This window comes from Oxyura jamaicensis, chromosome 26, assembly GCF_011077185.1.
Source record: "Oxyura jamaicensis isolate SHBP4307 breed ruddy duck chromosome 26, BPBGC_Ojam_1.0, whole genome shotgun sequence".
NCBI classification, from domain to species: domain Eukaryota; kingdom Metazoa; phylum Chordata; class Aves; order Anseriformes; family Anatidae; genus Oxyura; species Oxyura jamaicensis.
Window position 1 is genome coordinate 684,361 of NC_048918.1, and position 18,294 is coordinate 702,654.

At 61.3% G+C, this 18,294-nt stretch overlaps 1 protein-coding gene across 1 annotated transcript; it reads right to left on the reverse strand.

Annotated features, from left to right (window-relative positions):
* Nucleotides 1-616: 616 nt before the first annotated feature.
* Nucleotides 617-14,391, reverse strand: LMOD1 (leiomodin 1). Its single transcript, XM_035347091.1, has 3 exons — nt 13,929-14,391; nt 1,665-3,272; nt 617-900 (listed from the first exon to the last, which is right to left on the reverse strand). The coding sequence occupies exons 1-3, from the start codon at nt 14,187-14,189 to the stop codon at nt 874-876; spliced, it is 1,896 nt and encodes a 631-aa protein (XP_035202982.1). The 5' UTR covers nt 14,190-14,391; the 3' UTR covers nt 617-873.
* Between the last annotated feature and the right edge of the window lie 3,903 nt (nt 14,392-18,294).

Sequence of the window (18,294 nt, forward strand, 5' to 3'; positions counted from 1 at the left end):
CTGCCTGGCCCCATGCCCACGGGCAGAGGAGCTGGCAGGGCTGCAGGTGACACTGGCAGCACAAGGGGCCACTGCCACCCCCTCCTGCTGCCCCCCACCCCAGGAGCAGACCCCCCTACGAGCCCTGCTCTTCCCACGGAGCACTTGGTCGCCGCACAGGGACAAACGTCTGGGTGCAGAGGTCAGGTCCCACATCCTGGGGCCCTGGGGACAAGCCCTGGGGACAGCCCTGGGCGCACACCCCCACCCCAGCTCCACCTCCTGCTGCAGCTCTCCACCACCTCCTACCCCGTGTACCACCGATGTCCCCGTCACCCTCCCAGCCACTCGGAGACCCTGCGGGGACACAAGTGGTGATGATGGCCCAGATGTCCCCTGGATGGGGCGGTCCATCTGCTCGGCCCAGGTTGGACCGGGCTGGAGGGCATCAGCCCCTCGGTGCGCTCCCAGGGGACCCCCGGCCCCGCTGCACCCCCCAGCCCCCGGCACCGCCTCCCTTCCACCACGAGCCCCCTTTCCCCGCGGTGGGGTTGGATGCAGCAGGGACGTGGGGACAGCCACCCCCCCCCTCCTCCGTCCTTGACATCCCCGAGCGGCCGGACAGAGCGGGGCACGGTGCTGGCAGAAGAGAGAGCTTGAGGGCTTCGCAACCGTAACAACAATAAATACAAGGTCTTCCTCACACACTGCATCGAACGGCCGTGCTGGCCCTCCTCGGGCCCGGCCCTTCCTCCGTCAGTCCCAGAGAGATCGCTGCTCCTCGGCGTCGGTCACTGCAGGGTCCCAGAGGGCTCGTCATGGCAAGAGTCACGAGGAAGGCGAGAGTCCCGGGGTCTGCCACGCCGGGCTGCGGGGGCAAAGCCGTCCCGCTCCCTACTGCAGCAGCTTCGGTAAATCCACCTGCCGGAGAAGACACCCCGTTACCGGGCAGAGCCGGGAGAGGTGGCAGGGGCTGCTGGAGGGGCTCGAGGACCTGATGCAGAGCTGCGTGGTGGTGCTGGACCCCTCCCCGGTGCTGCCGGACCCTGCCCCGGTGCTGCCGAGGATGCTCGGAGCTCCAGGGCCACCCGTCCCTCCTGGCCAGGCTATGGCTGTCCCCGGGGCAGCCCACACAGGGACACAAAGCACTGGGATAAGCGAGGAATTTCAGGGCCTGGTGCTGGGATGAGGGGGAGATGCAGCCCCTCGGGGTCCCCCCCAGCCCCGGGGGTGCAGGAGCCTGTCCAGCTGCTGCCCTCGGGGACCTGCTGCCCACGCAGTCCTGCCTGCTCTGGCAAGAGCACCGCTAAAGCTCAGCATGGGGAGGTGGTGGATCTCCACCCCCCAGGTTTATGGGTTAAAACTGGCTCTTTTCCTGTGTCCCAAACCCTGGGCCAGATCCAGCCACTGGAAGGAGGTGCCCACCCCAGGGGCTCTGCCAAGGGAAGGATCTGCTGGCCCCACGCGCTCCGCAAGGGATGGTGCAGAGGGACGGATCTGCCCACCCTGCGTGCTCCACGAAGGGACGGATCCGCCCCTGCCACGTGCCGTGCACGGGGGCTGCGACCTCGGACCCCAGGCTGTCCCCCCCCGAGGACAGCCCTCACCCTCCACCCCCCAGGTGATGACAGACGTGGCCGCAGCTCTCAGCCCCCACGCTAGCCCCGCCGCGGCCCTGCACTTGCCTTCTTGAGCTGTTTGAGGTTGCTGGAGCGGATGGCCGCCAGGAGCTGGTCCCGTGAGTTCTTCTCCTGGACCGGCAGCGCCCGGTCTCCCATTTTCCTCTGCGTGGCCGGCGAGAGCGAGTTCCTCAGGTTCTCGTTGATCAGCGGCGGGGCGAGCGGAGGAGGAGGCGGGGGCGGCGCGGCGGGCGCTCCCCCTTTCTTGGGAGAGTTTTTGGGGGAAGCCTTGGGGGTTGGCTGCGGGGACCCCTTGGGGGACCCCTTCGGGGCTCCGACCTTGGGCACCTCCAGCAGGTCCTTCTTCTCCCCGCGCTCCTGTGCCAGTTTCTGCTCCTGGAGGCGTTTCTGCCTCTGTTTGTCCATGTTTCGGCTCAGCAGGTTGGTGACCGTCATGCGAGGCCCGGCCAGCTCGAAGTGGTAGCCCAGCTTGAGCAGCGTGGTGTTTTCCTTCAGGAGCTTGGCGATCTCCATCTCCGTCTTCCCCCCGCAGATGTGCCGCTGGTTGTGGAAGCGCAGCTCCGTCAGCGTGTTGTTCTGCAGCAGCGCCCGGAAAATGGCCAGGATGCCCTTGCCCGTGATGTGGTTGGAGTCCAGGTTGATGCTCGTCAGCACCTTGTTGGACTTGAGCATGATGGCGATGGCGAAGGCCACGTGGTCGTCGGCGCGGGTGTTGGCCAGCGCGAACAGCTTGACCACCGTGTTGAACTCCAGGGCCTCGGTGAAGCGCACCAGGGTCTCGTTGTTGATGCAGTCCGAGTTGTTCACGTTGACTTCGGTCACCTCGGCGTCGTTGTTCTTCACCTTCTCGATGAGCTCATCGAAGATGCTGGAAGCTTCGTCTTCCTTGGCCTGGTCCGGGGAGCTGCCGGTGGCGGGCTTGGAGGGGCTGCTCTCGGCCGCCGCCTTGGCCTCCTGTTTCTCCTCCGCTGCCTTTTCTGCCTCTGGCTGAGGTTTCTCCTTCTCATCTGCCTTTGATTTTTTCAGATCTGAACTCTTTTCCTCTTCTTTTTTATCTTTTTCTTTCTTCTCTTCTTCTTTCTTGTCTTTTTCTTTCTTCTCTTCTTTTTTGTCTTTTTCTGCCTCTTTCTTTGATCCTGAGCTCTTCTCCTCCTCCTTTTTGTCCTTCTCCGTGCCTTTCTTCAGTGCTGAACCCTTTTCTTCTTCCTTCTTGTCCTTCCCTGTCTCCTTCTCTGCTGAGCTCTTCTCTTCCTCCTTTTTATCCTTCCCTGCATCCTTCTTTAATACTGAGCCCTTCTCCTCCTCCTTTTTATCCTTCCCTGTGTCCTTCTTTAACACTGAGCCCTTCTCCTCTTCCTTTTTGTCCTTCCCCTTCTCCTTCTTGACCGCTGAATCCTTCTCTTCCTCCTTCTTGTCCTTCCCCATCAGCTTTTTCTCCATGGCCTTGACCTTGTCATTGATGGCTTTCCCATCCTTGGTTTTGCTCTCAGCCTCAGCTTTAACCTTCGGGTCTGTCTTCTGAGCACTTTCTTCCTTTTTCGAGTCTTTCCCCACTCCTGTATCTCGTTTCCGGGCCAGGTCTTTGGCAGGAGCTTCCTTTCCCTTTTCTTCTCCATTCTTGGCCTCCTGCTTCTTCTCGGCCAGTCTGGTTTCCTAACAACAGAGAAACACGGAGGCGTTACCGGGTCCCCCACCTCCAGCCTCGCCACCCTGTCACAGCCTCGGGGGCTCTCGCACAGCCCGGCTCGGGGAGCTCCGGGGGCCCACGAGGGATGAGCTGCCCCGAAACGCAACCATTTTTTTCCTAAATTGTGCTTTCAGCCCCTGTCCATGGGGCCAGCGAAGGGCTGGAGGCTCTGGGGGAGATGGGGAAGGCAGAGCCCCAGCCCCGGCACTGCTCGGGGTGGGAAGTGACAACTGGGTGAAGGGAGGCGGGGGCGGTTCGTGATGGAAACCTGGGGAGGGCATCGCACGGGGTCCCCAGGAGGCAATGGGGATGCCACGGGGGAGGCCAGCTAAGTGACCTGCCCCAAATCGGGCTGGTTTAGCCCTGAACATGGGCCAGAATCTCCTCGTCTCACCCGAGTGATCTCCTAGCGCTGCTCACAGGCTGCAGCCCGTGGCCCTGCAAGAGGCTGCTGAACCCAGCCGAGGTCCTGGATCCAGGGGGGGGGGGTCGGTGTGCGAGTGCCCCCCGTGCAGGCAGAGCCTGCAGCACCCGGCTGTACCGAGCTCCTGCTGCAGCTCCCCAGGGCATCCCCATGGGACACAGGTGATGCTGCCCACCCAGCGGTCACAGCCAGCCCTGGGCTCTCTGAAACGGGGCTCCCCAGGCCAGGGTTCTGCAGGTTTGAGCTCCCTGCAGAGAACCAAGGGAACTGGGCCGTGGCGTTTGTCTGCAACGCGTCTCCTGGTGTCCAAAGGCATCAGGGGAGGGAAAAGCTTCCTACGGGGCGGTCTCAGGGAAGGACGCGTTGGGCACCTCCAAGTGAGCTTTGGCTCCGCGCTGCGTGCTCCCGGCTCTTCCTGGGTGCTCGGTCGGCTTTGGTGGCCCCGAAGGTTTCTGTCTGGGGGAAGCAGAGGGCTGGGTGCTGCGGTCAGGACACGCTCAGGTCTGTGGGGTTAATCCGAGCTCCGAGCGTCCTCACCTTGACCACAGCAATGCTGGTGACCGCGTAGTGCTGCTGGCTGCAGGACGGGGAAGCACCATGGCGAGGGGGTGTCGGGGCAAGTGTCGTCTTTGCCAGGGGGCATCAGGACTTCAGGGAAAGGAGGAAGAAATGCCTCTGGGAGATGCGGCTGGAACTCATTTACGAGCTCACAGCACCAGGACAGCACCGTGGCTTCGCCCAGAGCCTTGAAACACCAAATCAGAGCCCGGAGACCCTGGTGTGCAGCCGGGGCTGTCGCCCCCCCAGCTGGGACCCCACAGTTCAGCCGCGGCTCTGCCAGCCCCGTGCCGGTCCTCTGGGACGACAGCTTGGTGGAAAGAACTGGCCCAGCCGTCAGCAGGGTGGCTGTGGGGACAGCTTGTACCTGGCGTGTGCACAGATGCCATCTGGGACGAGAGCTGTTTGTTTAGTTAAGAAATTTCTTGGCTCCCTGGCACGGACCTGAGCAGGCAGCAGCGAGGCACCAGACCCCACAGAGCCGCCCCTGCGGCACTGCAGTGCTGCGGACCCCCAGGAGCGGGGACAGGCCCCATCCTGGGGGTGCTCCGATCCCAGCACCTCCCTGTCCTGGGGTCTGCGGGGAGCAGGCGGTGCCACTGCCTCCAGCACAGAGCTGGCAGCCCCCCAACCCAGCTGTGCCCTGCTCCCGGGGCCAGGATGGGGCAGGGATGCTTGGTGACATCCCGAAACACCGTGGTGAAAGGGAGCCAGGTCTCTGCTGGGAGGTGCATGGAACGGGGGCACAGCAATGCCCAACGGTGCCCTTCAAAGGTGTCTGGGGATGTCCCAGGCTGGAGGTTTCCTGCTCGTCCCCGCAGCCCCCCCAGGCTCTGCAGCCCCCTGAGCTCTCCCGGACCCCCAGGCAGCAGCTCCTGCCCCACACCAAGCGCTCCGAAAGCCTTCTCCTTCCTGGCCCAAGCTCACTTGGTGATGGGGGCCTGGGGCTCCCCTAAGCTCCAAGACCAAGCAGAACAAAGGCTTTGGCCAGGAACGAGCAGATCCTGGAGAGAGGGAGGAAAAACCTGGCAAGAAGGAGCTGCAACACCTCCCATACACAGAGGTGGCAACGGATTTCTGCAAACAAGACGAAACCAGAGCAAAATAAGACGAAGAGCAAATCCCTGCCAGGCAAAGCGGCTGCAGCAAGTGTATCTTTTTATCACATCGTTAGCACTGTTCTCATTAAAGCTACCATCCCCTGACGTGCTGCCACACATCCAGAGCAAAAAGGGAAGGAACCGACGTGCAACGGCCACTGCAGGCACTGCTGCCGGCACGGGCAGCGTTTGCGCACCCACGTTGGGTGTGCAGGCAGAGCTGCGAGCTCCGGCAGAAAGCGCCCCGTGCCTGCAGGGAAAAGCTCCACCAGGGCCCATCTTGGGCTGGGGGAACACCGGGGGGACATCGGGGACCCCAGCCATGGGGCTCGGTGGCAGGACGGTGCAGGAGGGGACGGGTGGGGGGAACGAGCGCTTCCCCTGCTCCTCCCTGCGCCTTCTCCGGCAGCGCGGCCGCCCCGCAGCCTCTCCACGGCCCTCTCCAGCCCTGCTGCTTGCTCCTCTCCCCGGCGCTGACATATTTACCTTGGGCACCTAGGAACAGGCACCACGGCACCCGCTCCCGTGCCATTCCCTCTGCTGCGAGCGCGATTATTAGGGGAATATTTTTACACTGCGTGTCAGACCTTTAAAAATAAGCCTAATGAAAACAGCCTGGTACTTGGCTGATTAATCACCAGTGTTTTGATGAACTGAAATGCCTCCCCGTTTCCTCTAAATAGACTAAAATGAGCATTGCCATTGCTTGTTAGCATTTGCAACCCTCAAACCCACTCAGATGCTTCCTTAAAAGGCAAAGCAGAGCGGGAACTTCTTGCCTGGAATCCCGGCGCTCGCAGCCCGCTGCGGCCGGGGCCGGGCTGTGCCGCGTGGCGAGCCCTGCGCTGGGCAGCCCCTGGGTGCCTGGGTGGGAGCCGGGGGTGCCGGGCTCTGCTTCTCCCCCCGGTGAGTGGGGGGCCCGATGGCTCTCGGCTCCTGCCCCTGGAGCCCCACAGCTTGTTTTGGGGTGGGAAATCAGTGGGTGCCGATCGGGCTGCATGGGGATGGAGGGGGCACCGAAGAACAGGCTGGGAGCCCCGGGGTGTGGTGGTGGGGGGGGTCAGCTCCCAAGGGGCTGCCAGCGCCGGGTGCTGTCTGGTGGCAGTGGGGATGTGGGTGCCCAGCAGAGGGGGACGTCTGGTCTGGGGGAGCACTGGGGGAGCGCACAGCTCTCCTGCACTGAGAAGCAGGCGTCTGCCGAAGGACAGCTGGACCAGCTGAAGTTAATCGACCCGGGAATTATTTCAGTCTCGTGGGGTAACTTCTGCACGTAACTTGGAGCCCACCGGAGCCCAGGGGTCTTCTCCTCGTGACTCCTCTCCACCAACCCCACCGGCAGAGCCATTTCTGCCTGCTGGCTCTTGCCAGCGACGGGGGCTGTCCACCCGGAGCTGTGCTCTGCGCAGACCGACCAGACTGCCTCCAGAGCTGCAGGGCAAAGCCTACATCAAGTGGCAGTCCCCTTCTCCCAGCCTCTCCTGGGATCATAAGATCATGGCGTGGGCTGTACGGAGCCCCCGTGTCCCCTCCGTCCTGCCCAGCTCATCCGAATCCACCCAGGGGCTGTGGGAGGACAGCAGCATCCCACCACCCCCCAGCACGACTGTGGGTGAAGGGGGCGAGGATGCTGGGCACAAGTTGCGTGAGAGCTCCCAGGGGACAGGGACGTCCCCCCGAGACTGTTCCATGGCGCGCAGAAGTCCCCTGAGACAGGCAGCGGCCAAACGCCGGTTGTCATTGCCCGTGATGCTGCTGGGTGTTCGGGTACCCGTTGCCATCACGCTCTAGGGAAAGGTTGCTGGAGCCAAGCTGATCCCCGACGAGCGGGCCGAGCTGTTCCCTTCCTCCATTCCTCAACCACCTCTGAGTAACCCGGGGACAGCTCAGAGCCAAGGACATTCTTGGAAAAACGCCGTGTCCTTGGCCGAGGCCGGAGCGCTACTAAACCCGGACCGCTGGAGAGCACCGGAGGGAGCAGAAGCCCCCGGCTCCTCCGCCGAGCCCAGGACAGCGCCGCCAGCGTGGACCTGGGGCTGCTCCGCCTTGGGCAGCCCCCGGGCAGCCCTCCTGCTCCTCAGCCGAGAGCAAAGCCGCTCGCACCCGTGGCTGTGCCCGCCGTGGGCTCCCTGGCAGGCCCACCCGCAGGCAGTTTCTCCCTTGGCACGTTTGTTTTTCTTGGCATGGAGCAGGGGTGGAAGGATGCAGGCCCAGCATGACCCCCAGGCTGTGCTCTGCGTGCTGAAGCCCAGAGCCATGTAAACAACTTCTTGCCCCGTCCCGCCTCGGCGCTTGTTGTTGTTCTGACGAGGAGCCCAGTTATTCCCCTTCCCTTTTGCTCAGGCCTTTCTAACCCCAAACATCACCGCCTCTTTGCACTTCCCAGGCCAACGTTGTTTAAAACAGGCTCCTTCTGAGATGCAGCGCTGTTCTCCAGGGGCCAGCCAGCCTCTGGCCCTGACTTTTGTCTTTCTTTGCCTTCGTTGCTGAATTGAGGCGGATAACAAACATTTCAGCTGTTTCCTTTAGCTGGCTACCCCCAGCTCCTCCACGCAGCCATTTTCCAGAGAGCCGTTTTCCATTTCCATTTTCCTGCAGCCCTTAGAGCCGTGGGATACTTCGCAAATGGAAAGTTTTGTTTCTCTAGCAAAACCCGTTTTTAGAAACCTGGGCTCTGCTCTTCTACCCGTCAATTTCCCAGCCCCTTCCCCCCGCAGAGCCGTGGCAGAAGGGGATATTCCCAAGCTGAGGTCTTTGCTCTGCTCACCCCGTCTTCGGCAGAGGTTGCGAAGGGCGGTGGATGTCAGCGATGCGCACCCCGGCCACCTCGCGGCTGGATTTCTGCCCGGTGTGCCTTCCACGGGCAGCCCACGGAAGGCATTCCTTGGATTTTTAGGACAGAAGAATGGCAAACCAGCCCCAGCGAGCCTCACACCCCCCCTCCTGCCCTCCACACCACTGGGAGCAGGATGCTGGAGCAGCAGGGCTCCCGGCCTCCCGGGGCTCCATGGACACGTCTCCAAGCCCCCTGCTGGGGCAGGACTCCCACGGGACCCACCAGCCAGCCCACGGGACCACTGCAGCCACCCCACGACATCGCTGCCAAAATCCGAGGGCTGGTTTGTTGGCCAAAACCCCAGGAGTTCCTGCGCCACCTGGGCTCCTCTGCCCCGTGGGGGCTGCAGCCCCAAAGCCAGCCCTTCACGAGGCAGCGGGGCGTGTTGGGGTCACGCTCTCTGCTTCCTAGGAACCGCAGAGGCTCCTTGGAAGGAAGCAAACTGCAGCTCCCCTTCTGCTGCCTGCTCCCATCCCCGGGCAGCTCCGTGCCAATTCCCACGCTGGGCGCATCCTGGTCCTGGTCCTGGTCCCGCTGCCAAGGGCAGGGCCACTCGGTGCCCTCGGCAGAATCCGTTCTCACACATCTGCGTGTGAATCCTGACCCAAACACCAGGATGCCAGTTTGGGGTCTCAGCTCTGGGCTGCTCAACCCAACGTCAAGGGGCTGCGCGCCCCAAAGCGCCCTGGCACCTCCTTGTCTGCATCTCCTTATCAGCAACACCTAAACAGAAAATTGAACCCCCGTCGGTGGCAGCTCGGCCCACGTAAGCTGAAGGCCCTGAGCGTTTCCATGGGTCTGTCTGCATACCCGCTGTGGTTTATGTAAATCCAGACCTCAGCTGTTAACTGCTGTTTTTTTCAGGCTGACCAGAAACCCGGTGTTTTTTTGGGCTTGTGCCCTTAGATGGACTGTGTGCCTTCCAGGCAGAAACTTTGCTCTTGGCACGAGCTGCGAGCCGCTGGGAACGCTGTGTGCTGCGACTCGCGCCGGTCCCTGCAAGGCTGTGCCGCCGTCACCCCCTCCCCAGGGCGCTACAGCCCCCCGCTCGGGGTTCTCGCAGCGGTTGTTCAGAAACGCAGCTCCGACCCACGCGTGTTGCCTCCTCTCCTGCTTCAGCCCTTGCCGCGCTGCAGCCCTCCCGGTCACCCGTCATCGGGTGGGTGCTGCTTTCCTTCTCGCCTCAGGGGTCTGTCTCCTCGCCCGTGGCCGGCTGGAGCTCCTTGCTGGTGCTCGTCCTTCTCCTTCCAGCGCTGGTGCATTTTCAGAGATGAAGAACCACACGTCCGAGCACAGGCAGCAGCAGGTCTGGGCTTTGTGCGGCGCGAGGTGAGAAGGGGAAGGCTCCTGGAGGAGCCGGTCTGCAGCAGGCTGGAGAGGACACGGAGCAGAGACCACCCATGGCCCCCTGAAAGGGCCAGATGGGAGCCACTCAACACCTTTGGCTTCTTTCAGAGTGTGTGACTGTTTTGGGTGTCCCCAGCACCTCTTTTGGAGGCCGGGAGCTGGTAGAACACCACCTTGTGTTGGGTAGAGCGGGCACCGAGGTTGCCAGAGCCTGCCCCGGCCTGGGCGGAAAGAAAGGCAAAACGGGGAGCTGGCAGCTCGTGGAGAGGGAAGGAACAGCCTTGGCGTATCGACAGCTCGGCTGATAGAGCAGCAGAGTTTAAATACATTCGTGTTAGTCACAGACTGGTAAGATGCTTAAAGAATGATAACAAGCACTTCTTTTCCCTCGTTTACAATTCCCCTTGAGTCTGTCCCAGCTATTTAAATCTGGAGCTTGTTTTTCTTCCAGATATTTCCATGAAAAAAAAATGACAAGCTTTGGGCATTAATAGGAAACTTTAACTTGGTTTCTGTAACGTTGCAGGAGGGCTCACCTGTAGGGATCTCCACTTTTCCTGGTGTCTCCTTCCTCTATGAATCCACTATTTATCCTTAAAAGTGGCTTAAACACAACCCAGCAGCGTGCGCCCGAAGCCTCCTGTGCACACTTCAGCAACGGGATAGGAAGGCAGCAGGATTCCTGAAGAGCTTCCCAAGGAGCTCCGTAATCCCTGACCATGGCACTAGGACCTGTGTAGGGCCTCCAAGGAGTGGGTCCCAAAGCCTACACGCAGAAACACCAGCACACATGCGAGCACCTTGCTAAAAAAAAGCGTTTTTGTGGCCCTGGCACGAATCTCCTCCGCTGGCAGGACAATGAACGCCCCCAGATGCAATATCCCCGCACGCCCCCAGCCTTCCCTGCCTGAAGCAGATTGAAATCCAGGCAGCCCCACGGAGGGAGACAGGGTTGGGGGCTCTGGAGGGACCGGGACACCCGGGTGTCCTCTCCTTGCAAGCGTGGAGGGTGAGGGAAGGAGGCTCCATCCGATCCTGGGGAGGGCGGTGGGGCTGCAGGAGGGGGGCACAAGGCGGTGCCGCGGCCACCAGGCTCCCAGCAGGTTGGGAGCCACCTGAGGCCAGGCAGGAGCCCAGGGAGAGCCCAGAATAACAGCAGGTGGGGGTAGCGGTGCGCTTTCAAAAGCAAAACCTCCTGCCGAGGACACGGCTACCGCCACGGCGCGCTCGTCCACCAGACCCCCTGGTGCCATGGCACGTGCGGGTCACGCCGAGCTGCGGGGCTCCCCAGGGTGGCTCTTCTCAGCCAGGTCCCTCCTGGCTAGTGTGACCCCAGGGGGTCCAGGGGTGACCAAATGCCAACGGGGAAGACGGGGATATCCCCAGGGCATGTATCACCGTGCTACACGCACGCGTACCCGCTGTCAGAGGTGTCACCAGCAGCCGAGGAAGGGGCAGACAAAGCCGGCTGGAGCAGCCCTCCCAAGCCGCAGCCCTCACCCAGCTCACCGGGCAGCAAACCCCCCCGGAGACACCGCACGCACCGGGCCCTGCCTCAGTTTCTCCTCTTGTAAAGAGGAATCCCAGGCACGGCACAAAAATTTCAAGTGCCAGCAAGTTGGCTGGGCTCCTGCTGCCTCGCGCCGCTTAACGCCGCTGCTTCAAACCCCGCCGTGTTTGTAGCCCGCATTGCTCTCTCCCTGTGTCTTTGCCTGCTACCTGAAAAAGCCACAGAGCAATAAAACCCTCATTTATCCACCTGTGTGAATATTGGCTTAACCGTGGCTCCCTTGACACACGGGCCTGCCGAGGGGCCGTGCTGAGTGCATCCGAGGAGAGGCACAGCCCCGAGCTCCGTGGCTGAACAGGGGTACGCCTTCACACGCCAGCAATATTTAATGAAGATTAATTAATTAATGCATCGCCAAGATATGAATTTGGCTGCACGGTGCGGAGAAGTCAGGGCAAAGCTCACATCTATTTTGATCTGTTTATAAACTGCTTCCTAGTTACCCAAGTTTGCCCTTTTCATCACAGAGAAAGACGACATGTTACCGTGAAGTTACAATATTTCTAAATATACCCGCTCCTCCCAGCGCTGAGGAGGGAATTGGGGTGCCTGGAGCGGGTCCAAGAGCAGAGAAATGACTGCAAGAAGAACCGTGAGACTGGCTGACACCGAGCCCTTCCCTTTACAACACCTCCTTCCCCTTTGGCCAGCTCCTGCCGTCCCCACTGGCACCCGAATCCCACGAGCGACTGCACCGACCAGCGGTGGGCGAGGAGCGGAGCTGGGCAGGGAACTCCCGAATATTTTCTATCCTCAGCGCCTTTGTGCAAGGCAGCTGCGGACCTGGGGACCTGTAGCTCCAGGACAAGATGCCAGCCTCCCGTCCCCCCCTGCCGCAGGGACAGCCCAGAGGCAGGACGACACCTCCCTGCGCTCCCCATCCCTCCGCTGCCCTCCCGTGCTCTGGCTCCTGCTTCTCGCTCGCCAAGCTTTTGCTCGATGCTTTGCACTGGGGATGCCGTGTGCCTGTGGGCGCAGAGGGCTGAGAGCTGCCGAGGGGCAGAGGTTTGGGTGGGCATGGGTGGGCGATGTCGGCACCCAGCCTGACCGCCATCCGCGGTGCGAACCCGCGGCGCTCCTGCTGGCGGGCACAGGCGCGTCACCGCCCACGGCACCGCGAAATCTGCTGATATGGAGAGGGACTTGTCAGCCGGCCGGGAGCCACGGGATGCTCCGGAGGGCTCCAGGCACTCACTTCATCCGAAACACCCCCCCCAGGGCTCTGCCTGCGGGGCTGCTCTCCTCGAGCACTCCGGTGTCCCGGCGGGGCCCGACCTGCTGGCGCTGGCACCTTCTGGGTGCTAATCCCAGGCCCCAACAATGCCAGGGAGGAAGGGATGGAGGGACCCCTCTCCTCCCTGTGCCAGCCCTTGCAAACCAGTGCAGACCCCTGCGATGCCACTGGGATGACTGGGGCAGGGCTGTCCAGCCGTGCCGGCAGCTCTCCGCGGGGGGAAGGTGAGCGTGGTGCCCTCAGCCAGGGGCACGGCGCTCCCTGCAGCGAGCCAGCGGTGGGAATTGGTCCCCCAGCCCACGCCAACACCGCTTATAGAAGGTGAAGGCTGCCAGTGCCGTGTCCTCGCAGCCAGGGGAAAGCTCCCCGGCAGCTGGGAGAACTGCTTAACCCCTCGTGCAGGTCTCCAGAGCCAACCTGCTCTTACTTCTCCTGCAGTTTTCATCTTTCTCTCCCTGTTTGCATCCTGGCTGCACCCCAGACCCCAGTCAGGAGAGGGTCTCCTATAATAAGCTCCGTACACATCCCCAGGGAGCTTTCCAGGGTGCTCCCAGGCCACTTAGAGCTTGATTACTCTGCAGGGTGCTGCTGGGTGCCCTGGGACAGGGAAGAGGAGCCAGAGCAGGCGGCTCCGGGGAGCTCACGCACGGCTCTGCTCCGCTCCCCCTCCGAGGCTCCTCAGCCCCTGCACCGAGGATGCGAACCCAGCCTGGGACACGAAACCTGCCCGTGCTCCGCAGAAAAATAGCTGCAGGGTCCTCTTCTTTCGCTTTCTGGCTCAGCCTGCCATAAAAAAAAACGAGGGAAACCAAATGCTTCCCAGCCTCCCACGCACTGAGCACATACCAAATATTCTTAGTGCAGAGGTTAATAAATGTTACTGAGAAGTGGGACTGGCTCCCACTGAGGCGAGGCACAGATAGGCGGGATGAGGGACTGGCATGAAGCTTTCGGGCTCAAGGCGAGCTCTTAAAGGATTTGCCAAGTGCAGAGGAAATAAAAGTGCCCAAATCAAGATAAAGGAATGAGTTTTCACTGAACAACAAAGAGGAAACAAATGACTTAGGGCATAACCCGCTTCTCGGGGTGATTTCCACAAAATAGCAAACTTTTCTCTTTATTCCACAAGAGCTTTTGCACAAGAGGAACTGAACAGACCAAGAATCTGGAGATCTCCAAAGGCAAAAGCAGGAGGAAAGAGAAACACAGCCCGCAGGGTTGCTGGCACCGCAGCCGACCCCCCAGCCTTCTTCTGGCTGTAGAAGCCACCTCTGCCACCAGCCCTGCCCCGGGATGCTGGAGCAGAGGCAGAGGGAAACCCCCTGGCACCAGCACCAGTTTGGGCTTTCAGAGATTTCATGAAACCCCCCGTTGGCTCCTGGCGTGCCAGCACCAGCTCCCCGCCTCATCCCCTGGCCTCTCCACGACAGCTATTCCTCCCTAGCAAGCACCACACGCCGCTCACGGAGCTCACGTTTTCCACCTCGTCCCCTCAAACAGCCCCAGCTCGCGGGCGTGCCCGAGAGCCAGCTCAAACACGGGGACATGGGACTTACGTCTATCGAGTGCTCCCTCTGGATGCGTTTCTTGGTCTCCTTCTCACGGTGGTTGAGCACCGCCTCGCAGTTCTGCGGGCCGGTTGGCGAATTCTCCGTTTGGTTTTTCTGACTCTGCTCCAGAGGGACGCTTCCGTCCGAATCCACCACATCCAGCTCCTTCTCCAGCTCCTCCATCTCCTCTGGAGACAGAGTCGACAACAAGCTGTCAATGTCCGGATCTTCACTAACTTGTCGCCGATATTTGGCAACTTTGGACATCTTGGCCCGTTGGCGAGACACGGTGGCGGTTGTTGTGGTACCCAAAGCACGAGAAAAAAACCAGAGCCGAAGCTCTAACACCGCTCCCCGCAGCGGCAGCAGGTGCTGAAGCGTTAAATCGCAGCAGCTCTCAACCGCTGCGGGCCCCGGGGCTTGGTAGTGATGAAGAGGGGACACCCCTCGGCCCAAGAGTTGGCCAATAACAGCGCCCAGCGGCGATTCGGGTGCGGGGAAGCCAATGGAGCCCAGCGGGAGGCGGGGAGTGGTGCTATCGGAGCAGCCTGAAACCCGAGGACATTCCAGGGAACCATGCAGAGCTGCATGACCAAATTTAGTCCGGAGCATTTAGCCTTTTAAAGGCAATGGGCCAACGTAGTGAGAAAAACACGCAAAAATGCACAAGCTGGCAGGCTGGGGAGCTGGGGGCTGGGGGCTGATCCCAGCACATGCCCACGGGTGCCGGCGGGTGGATAAAGAGGTCAGCCTCGCTCCGGAGTCTGCCCCGTTACCGGGGGGCGGATTTTCGGCAGATGAGCTTTATGTTAGTGACAGCCCTTGGCTGAAATCCGCAGCAGCGTGCCCACCCCAGGGGGGTTTCACCCTTGTCCCGGTGCTCTCCAGGGTCTGTGGGGTTAGCCAGAGCGCGCAGCCTGCCAGGCAGAGCTGCTCAGGGTGCTGGCGCAGGCTGGCTCTGCACGAAGGACGTGCGAAGCCCGGTGCCTGCGAGCCTGAGAGGCACCAGGCAGCGCGTGCCAGCAAAGCCCGAGCCCAGCACCGTCCCCGGGTCGCCTGCTCGGTGCTTCCACTGATTCCCTGACCCCCGCAGGGGGTCTGCAGCTGCTTGTCCGCTTCCCCTTGCCCAGCCCCAGAGACATCCCTCCTGCCCAGACCAAATGCCTGAGTGTCTTCTGCCCCTGGTTCAGGCACTGTCCTAAGCCTGGGCTTCGGCTGGAGGCATCTACTTTCCATCGACCTAATCCGAGAAGAAGCTTACTGGCATCTGCAAGTTCTCCCGGAGGGACGTGGCAGATGCGCTCTTTCTCTCCAGATTTCAAAGCAGCTGTGCCCCATGTGCAACATTTTGTACCCGTGTGATATACTGCCGACTTCACCCTTCCCTTCATTCGTTATCATTCTCCTGCTATTTACTGCCTGCTCTCAGACCTCTCTCCTAGTCTGAGCAGGCAGTCCTTTGGTCTCCTTCTGTAAAATAAGCTCTTGTAGGATTTTCCTCTCCAGTTCATCACCACCTTCCCTTCCTCACCACCTTCCCTGCCTGTCCCCCGGGTCAGATCTCGTCCTGAGCAGAGGTGCTGCAGGTGAGCCTCCCAGTGCCTTGTGCTCCAAACCAGACATTCCCCATCTGGACGGGAAATGCAGACTCTTGTTGCATTCTAGGATTTCATTTATCTCCAGCATCCCAGCACCCAGCCCCTGCTCATAGCCTTCCTATGATTCACCCGCACAACTGAGATGTTTTCCAGATTGTAGAAGAAACTGTTGTTTTTAGTTTCCAAGTGCATATTCTTAAACATTGTGGCACTGAATTTCATCCCACTTCACCCCATCATTATCTCCCCGATCCCCCGATCCCCATCTGTACTGACTGCAGCAGTTCCAGAAAACGTGGCATGATCAGAAAAGCTGCCAGCGCTCCTCAGGCCTGTGCCGAGGTCCTAAATGAAAAGGTAAAGATCGCCGACAAGACTGAACTGCGAGGGACCTCACCGGCCATCTCCTGATATTTCCTCCTCCCCTTTGCTTCCCACTGCCGAGCACAGGGTGGGCAGCAAAACCTGGTTTTAGTGCTTCATGACTGCTTCCAGTACTGCAGATCTGGTTTGGGTAGAATAAAATCACCACTGATACTCTGCTTTTGTTCCTGGATGCTGACTGCTGTGCTGAGGGGCACCAGACACCGAGCTCCCCGAGGAGCTCGAGGCCCTGAGGAGCACAGACATCCGTCCCTGGTCTGCGGGTCCACGTCTGCTGGGCTCTCCTCCTCTGAGCTGCAGAGCTGCCTGCGCAGAGCTAACAGCCTTGCAGGGGAATGTCCCTTCATTAGCAGAGGCCCTTCGGCAAGAGCAGAAAGGCAGGGAGAGGAGCGGGGTCTCCCCAGACCTGTCAGCTTATTGCGGGTGCTCTCCGTGCAAGCTGTCTTGGCTGGCACTCATCTCTTTTTAAAGGGGATGGCAGCACAGCTCTTGAACGCACCATGTTCCACGGAGCTCTCGGTGCCATAAGAAGGGAAACGCTGGAAAGAAAATCTAATTTTCCCCCGGGAATGAGAGGTGCTCTGGAGATGTGCGCTGCTCTTCACGGGCCAGCAGCAACTGGGACCACGCGGGGACTGCGTGCTGCAGCCACCACGGGGTTGATGCCGGCCCCTTGAGGCTCTGCCAGGTGGGAGAGCGCGGCGCAATAGGGCACAGCACAGCACGGCATGGCACAGCACGGCACTGCACAGCATGGTGCGGTATGGTGCAACGTGGCACGGCACAGTACAGAGCAGTGTGGTGCAGTGTGGCACGGCACGGCACAGTGCAGCACGGCATGGTGCAGCACGCTGCAGTACGGCACAGCACAGAACGGGATGGCACGGTGCAGCATGGCATGACAGGCATGGCACGGCACGGCACAGTAGAGCACGGCACAGCGCAGCACGGTGCAGTATGGCACAGCACGGCACGGCACAGCATAGGATGGCATGGTGCAGCACGGCACAGCACGGCGCAGCACAGTGCAGCATGGCACAGCATGGTGCAGCATGGCACAGCACAGCACAGCACAGTGCAGTACAGCACAGCACGGCGCAGCACGGTGCAGTATGGTGCAGCACAGCACGGCACAGCACAGGATGGCACGGCGCAGCACGGCGCAGCACGGCACAGCACAGTGCAGTACAGCACAGCACGGCATGGCGCAGCACTGCATGGCGAAGCTCCAGCAACTTCAAGTTTTCACCGAGGCTCCCCAGCCCCTGCACGTCTCAGGATCCCCATAGCAACTGAGCACCTCGGAGGCACCGATCGGTATTTCCGCCCCACGCAAGGAGCGCAGCAGCGTTAGCAGCCGCGTCTCAGCGATGAGGAGCCAAGGCAGAGGGAGGAAGCGCCTTTTCCAGGCTCCCCCGCGGGGTCTGGCAGAGCTCTCCGTGCTCCCCCCTCTTGTGCCACCACCCACGGCCCTCTGCCTTCCTCTGGTTCCCCCCGTCAGCTGCTGGAGCACAGTCTGCAGAATGGATGGACTCCTCCAGGCTGCTGTGCCAGCCCCGTCCTTCAGAGCCCGCAGGAGGAAAGGCCGAACCAGCGATCTTTTCATTTCGTAGCATCTTCCTCGGGACGGCAAGCGGCAGCTCCCTGCCAGCCTGCAGCACGCAGCCGCCCTGGATTGTGCTGCTGCGGCTCTCCTCTCCCAACCCAACTGCAGCTTCACACAGATCCTTCCCCCGGAAAGTTCCCAAAATTCACATGAGAGCAAGGGAAACGCAGAACAGCCGTGATACGGGGGGAAAGTAAGCAGCTCCTGGCTGCAGGGAAATTCTGAAAGCCCTTGGGCAGCTCCCAGCAGCCTGCCCGGGGTGCCACCACCGTCCCCAGCTGGGCTGCGGGAGGTTCCTTTGGTGACTCTGGCCACCACGGGGGGAGTTTTGGGGTCCCTTGAGCCTGAAAGGGATGGGCAAAGAGCGATCCTTCCGCCTGACGCCCGTAACTGACTAGGGGAAAGGACGTGAGCCGCCAAGGAATCGCCCCCCTCAGAAGGGTCAGATCAGTGCCGGCCTGGTGACAGTAACGACGAGGATGCAGGAGCCGGGGGCTGCTGCCGGGCTGTCCCTGGGCATAGTGCTGGGACAGGACCGAGCGCTCCCCGTCCCTTCTCGCCGCCTTTCCCAAGGCCACACCACCACCTTCCGGAGATCTCCACCGCTGCATCGCCCTAAGGGAGGGAGCGGAGCCCCGAGGACCCCTGGGCAGCCTTCCGAACTGAAGCTGAAGCCGGCGGAGCCCTCCCGTTCCTTGCCATGGCCTCAGCCCGTGGTTTATCAGAGCAGGTCAGTGCCTCGCCGGTGCTGGGTGCACGATCCGCGCTGCCTGCAGCTGAGCAA